Below are 8,750 nucleotides of genomic sequence, written 5' to 3'. Positions count from 1 at the left end.
GTCCTGTTAGTAAACACTATCAATGAAGGCAGGGGTGAGTTGTGCCCCCCAGTAGAGGCTCGGCCCACCTAAATACTGTATATAGCTGTGGTGACGCCCCTGGTCAGCATAATCACTCAAGGCAATTTACGAGTGTTTACAATATAACGATGAGTTCCAGCTATACGGAGAGAGGGCAGCTCATGTCCATGCCTGATCTGACCAACATTTATTATATTGTAAAAGCTCAAGGTGTGCACCTGTGATGTTCCCCTGAGAGAATGTGAAGAGTTTGCTGTGCCTACATTCAGAGTGCAACCATGCCCTTGAATAGTTAAATTATATATTAAAAAGAAATAACTGTGAATCACCACTCTAACCCTAACTTTGGTAAAAGTAAACACTGCAAATGCACGTGTTCTAAAAAAAATATGGCTATTATTTGGGCTTATATTATTCTGTTTTATCCAAATTTGACAATTGATATTTGGATTTTGGAAACAATTTAAAAATAAATCTCCGCCCTCCCCTTCCAATCGACCAACTAAAACAGGGGCCCACAAAAAACACAAGAAAAAAACAACCATGCCTGATAAAAAGGGAACCATGGACATCAAGAGGCAAGGGGGCAGGTGCACGTCTGAATGTGGGTGACATAGACAAGTTAAGTCCCCCCAAAACTGGAGTGTCCCTTTAAATTCAAATTCAAACAAAGAAATATACACAATGCCACTGGATCGGAATCAAATCACTTGAGGGTTCAAAAAGTGCAATCTATAGTTAATTTAATGTTATTTTGTCTGTTTTGGAGACAACCACACAATGTCAGTAAATTTAAATCGGTGGAGAAGGCCGTGCTTTACCGTTTGCCCCTTGGAATTGGTTGTATCCGTCCTGAACAGGAAAGGGAGAAAAGTATAAAGAATAAAAAATGTACAGATAGAAAACAAAAAATCGATAGATGGATACTTCACTCCTCGCCAGAGATTAATTGTGGTAATTTAACAAAGATAGAAGAGAAATGGCAACGTGCAATAAACCAAAAAATAAACTACAAACCACAATTCAAAGTGAGGTCATTGAGGTAGAATGGGGATTAATGTGAGTATGAACATTACTGTGCAACCCAGCAGTCAGTCCATCCATCCAACCATCCAACCATCCATCCATCCATCCACCCAACCAGCCATCCATCCAGCCATACATCCAACCATCCATACATCCATCATTCATCCATCATTCGTCCATCCGTCATCCACCCATCCATCATTCATCCATCCATCATCCACCCATCCATCCATCCACCCACGCACCCACCTATCCATCGATCATCCGCACTTCCACCCACCCACCCATCCATCCACCCATCCATCCACCCATCCATCCATCCATCCACCCATCCATCCATCCATCCATCCATCCATCCATCCATCCATCCACAGTACCTCCTCTCACCACCCGGGGGCAGTGTGTGTGTGGCTCAGACCAGGCCCCGCCCCTGGACCCCAGCACTCCTCCGGTGCTCGGCGCTCTGCTCCCACTTCCTCTCTCCGTGGGACAGCCGGGGACATGGTGCCCGATCGACGGACGCGGAGCCGCTAGGAAAAACCACCATGTGAGCTCACAACGTGTTTAGAGGAGACATATCGCCGTTCGTTTTGTGTGCGAGGAACCCGAGCAGCAGTACCCGGAACCAGGCTCGGTCTGAGAGCGAATGGACAGCGGAGGGGGCACTGAAAGGTACGGCGTTGTTCCTCTGTGGGTCTGTCAGCCCCCGGGGTGATGGAGGATCCCCCACCGCGGACACCAAAACGCTTTAAAAATCACCTTTTCTGCGTGAAATAAGGAGAGTTTTGTCCTCAAAAAGTTGGTCTTTGCCCACTGTCATGCTCATAGTTTAGTTTTCATTTGTCAAGTGTCTTTTTTTGTGTGAATTGTATTATGATTATTATTTATTAATAATAAATATACTATTTTTGATTTTTATTATTATTATTATTATTATTATTACTACTACTACTACTACTACTACTACTACTACTACTACTAATAATAATAATTATTATCATGATTATTATTATTATTACTATTATTTTTTCACGAGCTTTACACAAGGCTGGGCGATATTGACAGAATCAAATATCGCTATATCTTCGGCGAATACCTCTATCATTTTTATCAATCTATCGTTCATCCATCATTTTAACGATGTTTTGGCCATGTTCAATTTGTGTTTCGCAAGATATTTACACAAGAAATGGTTGAGAAACAATTATTGTGGATGTGGACATTATGACCCGTGGTGGAAGAAGGACTTGACCCTTGTGTGGTGTTGGTGTTTTGGTTCGCGGGTGTGGTGGAGCCACAGAATCATGGGTTTTTTATAAACAACACCCATAACAATTTACGAAAAAATACTTAACGGTTGTTGACTTTATCTAAATGATAAGCAATATAGACAGCATATACTGTATGGTTAATATTCGCCATTTACCTCTGCTAGATCACATTTAAGTGCTGTTAGTCTTTTGTGATAAAGTGTTATTTTCATAAATCAATTAACGTCAAGACATGAGTGTAATAATTCATGTTTATCTTGAACAAATATGAATTAAACGGGGTTTCCATCACTATTGATGTTTATTGCTTTGACTTGACAATAGGGAAAGAAAAACATGACAAACATGTATCGTATCTTATGGAAATCACACACACGCACGCAAATACAGTGGGTCAAGGTAGGAGAGTCAGACACATATGCAACAGCAACACTCACACTTACTTCGGGTACGGCAGTTGGTGGTTCTGTGGGACGGGCGGATGCACCAGCATCCTCCTCGCGAATCCTCCGCGCAGTAGCTGCAGAGGCTGGGCTTCTTGGGATATGTTGTCTCCCCTGGGTTTGAGGTCTGACACGACCGATGCCTTGCCCAGCCCCTGGAGAAAGAGCCGAGCCTCCCTCTGTTCTAGTCTGGGTTCAATGCCAACCAGATGACAAAAGCTTTGTCCGCCAAGGTGTGAAAAAATATATATCACAAGTGGCCAGCGTGATGTTGTGGCCACAGATTCCCTCTGTCATGTCCATCTCAACATTTTGGGCCAAAGGTTTGCCAATGGGCTTTGGCCCATGGGAAAACACAAGAGTGCAGCGAATAAATCTAGTTAAAAAAAACAATTAATTGCATCATTTTCCTTTCAGTAAACATCGAAAACGGGTCCCACGGACCCAAACACAACACAAGCGACCTATAAATACACTGATGCAAAATTACTCAAGGTACGGTAAAAGTACCACATGGACATTTCTACTTAAGTGGAAGAATATTAGTGCCTGCTGTTAAATGTACAAATCAGTGCAGACACATGAAACATACTTAAGTGCATTAACAAAGTATTTGTGCTTTGTTACTTCAGTTCAGATGCCACTGACCATGAGAAAAATAATCCTGCATTCACTAACTGTTGAACGCTGTCACAGCTTTACTAACTACTAGTAGTGTTTTTCTAAGGCTATATCGGTAGACTAGGAGCCAAAGCACCATGGGAATAGTGAGTCACAGATTCTGAAGGAGATACACAAGGTCTCAGGTCTTTGGGGTTTATTGCCATTGCCGGATGATGAGTAGCCTCAAAGTGACTAAGCCCTGAGGCTTTATTCACCATGGAGCGATTGTACTGGTCTGAAACAGCAGTCGCATGGCTCTTTTATGGCCTGGAGTTTTGGGTAATTTAAGATGTAGAAATACATAGTGGTAAAGCATTCAAAAGGGAATAGTTGATCTTTATTTAATGCAGGACACAGTCTACAAAACTGTAGAAAGTCAAGAAGTGATTGTGGGGGAAAATACATTTTCTCTTGTTTTATTTTTTTATTTTTTTTATGTATATGATATAAGGGCGAGGGGGATACACCCGTAAAAAATTCAAGTGTCCCAACAGTTTGCCTTTGCCCCAGGGACGTTTTGGACACACTCATAAGATATAATTGAGGAGGAACGGGGCAGAGAAGCCCTCACCTGAATGCCGGTCTAGTTGTGTCACCTTTGAAGTCCTGTTTTTTGGAGTGCTCTTTATATTTTGTGCTGTTCTATGGAATGAAGAGGGCTGTTGTGCTCCGAGGTGAATGGATTTGATGGGAATAATTGGCTTGGCAAGACAATGATCTGTTGTCTGTGTGTATTTGCGCTTGTCTGTGTTTTTGTGGTGTGTGCCCTGTTCTGCTTAATTTTGAATCGAAGTTTGCGTTGATGCTGATTTGAAGGAGCGATTTAAAGACTCCTTTTGGTTGCAAGTTGTTTAAACTTCAGCTGTCACTGTGTTTGAGCAATTTTAACAACTTGGGTCGTCCAAGTTTATATGTACTGAGTAGTTGGGGAAGCACTTTACTCACTACTTTATTCTGCAGTGTCATTTCCTCATGTCCGGTGCAGACCTGACCTGTGCATGTGCGTGCCCACTCTGTAGTCCATGTCACCTCGTTTTAAGCCGACTTCATTTTCGAGAGGTTGAAAATTGGGCTGGTTCTGTGAATGTAGGGGGTGGGAGGCTGCGTTCTCTCCTTCCCTACTGTAATTGGGGCCATCTGTTACAGGGGTGTTAACATGGAGACTCCGGAATGTTCACATCCATTATTCACTCCCTCCTTCATTACTGTCGACAGCGGTAGCCAAGGTCATAGTGTCCACGCCACTCCAGCGGAGAGAGAGACACTGATTGGTTGCGGAGAAGTAGATTATTAGGCGATCCCAGGCTGTCCATACCTGGGGGCGAAGACAAACAGGGTGAGATGCTTGGCGGAGTGCCCCTCTCCCCGAGATTCAGCCCTTTTCTCTTTCCGTGACTCACCTCCGCGTCACATTTATATAGCGTTCACCCTTTTTTGACTTCTTTCATATTAACTTTGATGCATCCCTCTTCCCTCCTTCCTCAGGCAGCAGACAGATATACCATGCCGACGAACGATGGCCCTGGCCGCTTTCCCGTCTTTGTGTCTCCGCCCAACGGCATCCACCAGCGGGCGCCGGGCTACGTCCCCGGCCGGGTGGCGCCGGTTCGCTCCCCGCCGCCGGCCAAGGCCCCTCCTCCGCCCCCCAAGCCGGCGCACGGACCACCGCACAGACCCCCTCCGGAGCGGCGGCCCACGTTCGTCCTGTCGGAGGACAGCCGGCGCAGGGAAAATGCTCAGAACCTCCGCCGGAGGAGGAATGCCTTTGTGTGCTCCGGAGTGTCCTTCGGGGCGCTCTTCCTCACCCTCATCCTTGTCCTCAGCCTCACGGATGGCGAAGTGCTGGACGGTTAGTGCCTAGAGATGCACATGCAGTCTAGAATCAACATCTTATTTTTTAAATTTATTTTTCCTAAAGGAATGTTGTGTAAATGATTACACAATTATTGTCACCCTATAACATAAAGCCTAACCCTTTTTTACAGTGCCTTTCTCCCAAGGCTCCATTAGACAACTAAATTTGAACACTTCAGTATGATGCTCAAGAGTGATGTGTTAATAACTTGTTTTTATTAGTGGCTTTGTTGAATTCCCCCACACACTTTCTACTCAAGACTATGAGTGGATATTTATTGAGGTACCTGCAACTAATCTATTTGTCCAACAATTCTCTAGCAAAGTTACAGGTACACAGGTTTTTTGTTCTGGGTAAAACCATGAGCAAAAATAACTAGTCTATTTATTATTTCATTTAATTATTTACCTGCAAACATTCTGTGGTTTGCATAGGAAGTCATAAGGGAGGGTGCAAGTAGTTCGAGTGCAAGAGATTATTTGTCACATATATGCAGTGAAATGTCATGACACCCGGTGATGCAGTACAATAAGCTCTGTAAGCTCTAAAAATGCTAAAATGTGCGTCATCGACACGAGGTGCTTGCGCAGGTGGCCGCAGGGGGCGGTGCCACAATCGCCATTCTGGGTTCTATAATTATATAATATAATTAATTGTCTGTGTTGTATTAAATAAACATTTAAATCCTCCTAAATGAAACTTACATATGTATTGCTTTTCTTTCTGAAACCCACTGCAAATTTCAATTTGATATTTTAGGCCTCAAGTGAGGTTATTTTTCCTCATCTGTTCCATAAACAGAAAACTGTCCTGACCACAACCCGTCGCTGCACAGCTGGAACCCGGGTCACCAACCAGAGAAAGCTGTTGTGGTCAGGAGGGGAAACTTGCTGCGCTTGGACGCTTCTGCAACCTTGCATTCTCTAACCATCCAGTCAGGGGGTAAGGGTGGATCATAATAATGTCAATGGCAATTTGTTCAGCAGCCCTTTCTAATTCTCCTGTTGATACATTCACTTTCATAATTTTGAAATATTACACGTGTGTGTCTTCTGAAAGTGTAAATAGCGGATCGAGTGCAGTTGAACTGGAGGTGGTCAACGCCCTTGTTGATGTAACTTGTCATATTATCCCTGTTTGTCTCGCTTGCCCTCTCTCCAGGTCAGGTTGTCTTTGCAGACAACACAGAAGGCTCCAAAAACATAACGTTGAGAACACGTCACATCCTCATAGATGATGGTGGGGCCCTGCACATCGGCGCTCCCAAGTGCCTGTACCGCTCCCGCGCAACCATTGCCCTTGTGGGCCGCTCCGACGACACGGCCGTGCCCGAGGTTCCCGGTCTAGGCCGCAAGTTCATCGGGGTGCTGAGCGGCGGGACCCTGGAGCTCCACGGGTCTCGGCGCGTCTCCTGGTCCCTGTTGACCCGCACCGTCCCGGCCTCCGGCCTGGCAACCGGCAGCTACGCCTTCCAGCGGAACTTCAGCCGGGGCATCAACGTGCGCGTGGTGGACCAGGACACTGCCGCCGTGCTGCTCTCGGGGCGCTACGACACGCACGAGTCCCTTGTGGATAGCCAGCGGCTGACGGAGCTGCTGCGATCGCTGTCCGACGGGCGGATCGTCACACTGGCCGTGGGCGACTCGGCTGTCAAGAGCCTCATGGAGGAGACCAAGAAGACCATCGAGGACCGTCTGGGCAGCCGGTACGTCTACGACCTCAAGTACAGGTAAGCCCACTTGTTTTCACAAAAATAAGACAAGTCACCCAACAGATGTAACTCACTACATCACTAAATGTTGCTGAATGTACATAATTTCCTGACAAAGACAGATCTGTAGATCAGTGGTTCTTATATCAAAGACCCTCAATTAGATAAAAGTTTTATTTTTATTGTTCCATGTCGTTTAGTCCAAAACTCCATACCTGTCTAATAGCACTAACATCTTAGAAATTAAATAATTTAAACTACCAGTCATATTGCTGGGGACCCCCTTGAACCTCCTGAAGGCAAGGCAAGTTTATTTGAATAGCACATTTCCACAACAAGGCAATTCAAAGTGCTTTACATAAAACATAAAAAGCAAAGTCAAAATGCAAAGAAACATATTATAAAAGGACATAAGAACCGCTAGAATGACTTTCAGGCTCCTGGAACAGCCTACTGTGATTCCAGAGACACCATCACAGCACAAGCTCATTTTCGTATAGATGTGACAGAGGCCATTTGCCATCCTCTCGCGCGCGACCCCCACCACCACGACAGAAACAGGATCCATCCAGGCAGCCACTCTGCCCCGTCATCCTGACGGCTTTCCTGCTGAGCATAATACTGTAATAAAATAGTCATAATATAATAAAGTCATCGGGCTTCTGTCTATGGATAAAGAGCCAATGTGTTTACGTTTGTGTGCGCGCGTCATCCGATTTCAAAGCGGAGAAAGATGAGCATGAAAAGTCAGAGGCGCAAATAGGGAAGTACAGAACATAAAATAACATTGTTCATTTGCGTCAGCGTCAGCGCCCCTGGTCCTGAAGGACCCCTGGGGATCCCCGGACCGCTTGTTAAGAATCACTTCCTTCAATGATAAAAATGAGTAACTCTAAATAAGCTTTTTAGCACGAAGTCAGAGCACTCAAAGTTGTTTTAGCCCTGGATCATGTTTCAAGGGTGCAGCTCTTGGAGCCTCTGTGTTTTTTGTTCGCTATGGCGATGTGTCCTTTGTCCGCCAGCCTCTGGGAAGAATGCTTCAACTGTCCCAGGGCCCCTTGGGGGCTCATGAAGTTGCTTTAAGAGTCCGTCACTCAGACATTCATATACCCTCCCTACTGTCTTTGAAGTGTCAGTGCTGAGACTGACGGGTCGTCGGATACACCCCGTCCGTCAGCAGCGTCGGGCCTCCTCTTCCTGGGAAAACTCTTCTTTTTTATCATGCATGTCATTCTGAAGCCTTCCTCTTTTGGTTTCCCCCCTGTGTTTCCGACGTGCTTGTCTCTGCCAGCAGAGGAAGCGGGGGGGGTTGTCACAGAGCTTCCAGGATTTGTGTGAATTTTTTTGCCAACTCAGGAGGTTTGATGACCTTCATGTCGCGAGGGATAGTACGTGTTTGATGGAAGCCACTGCCAGCAGTTTAGCTTTCTTAAGACCTTAAGCAGATTGGATTGTAGCCTTATTTTGCTTGAGCTGACGTTCTCACACACAAATACACAAACAGATACAGTGTGTCCGGTCTGATTCGGTCCTCCGGTGCATTATTGATGTCACATGGACGTGGAGGCAGAAATCATTGGTAGAGTTTCAGAGCCACAAATCGAATTAAATACAGAGCTGTGTGTGTGTGTGTGTGTGTGTGTGTGTGTGTGTGTGTGTGTGTGTGTGTGTGTGTGTGTGTGTGTGTGTGTGTGTGTGTGTGTGTGTGTGTGTGTGTGTGTGTGTGTGTGTGTGTGTGTGTGTGTGCACACATGTGTGTG

The 8,750-nt window shown here is 45.5% G+C and overlaps 1 protein-coding gene across 1 annotated transcript in view; it reads left to right on the top strand.

Moving 5' to 3' along the window:
* Positions 1 to 1,559: 1,559 nt before the first annotated feature.
* cemip2 (cell migration inducing hyaluronidase 2) overlaps positions 1,560 to 8,750 on the top strand; it is a gene marked incomplete at its 3' end in the record, with an annotated part of 38,638 nt that continues 31,447 nt past the window's right edge. The window contains exons 1-4 of the mRNA XM_080004257.1: positions 1,560 to 1,719; positions 4,910 to 5,273; positions 6,081 to 6,221; positions 6,441 to 7,008. Of these exons, the coding sequence (XP_079860383.1) occupies positions 4,928 to 5,273; positions 6,081 to 6,221; positions 6,441 to 7,008 (1,055 nt within the window). The 5' untranslated portion in view covers positions 1,560 to 1,719; positions 4,910 to 4,927. The remainder of the gene's footprint in view (positions 1,720 to 4,909; positions 5,274 to 6,080; positions 6,222 to 6,440; positions 7,009 to 8,750) is intronic.

Source organism: Zeus faber (genome assembly GCF_960531495.2).
Source record: "Zeus faber genome assembly, chromosome: 7".
In the NCBI taxonomy this organism is placed as follows: domain Eukaryota; kingdom Metazoa; phylum Chordata; class Actinopteri; order Zeiformes; family Zeidae; genus Zeus; species Zeus faber.
This window is presented reverse-complemented; position numbering and strand designations above follow the sequence as displayed.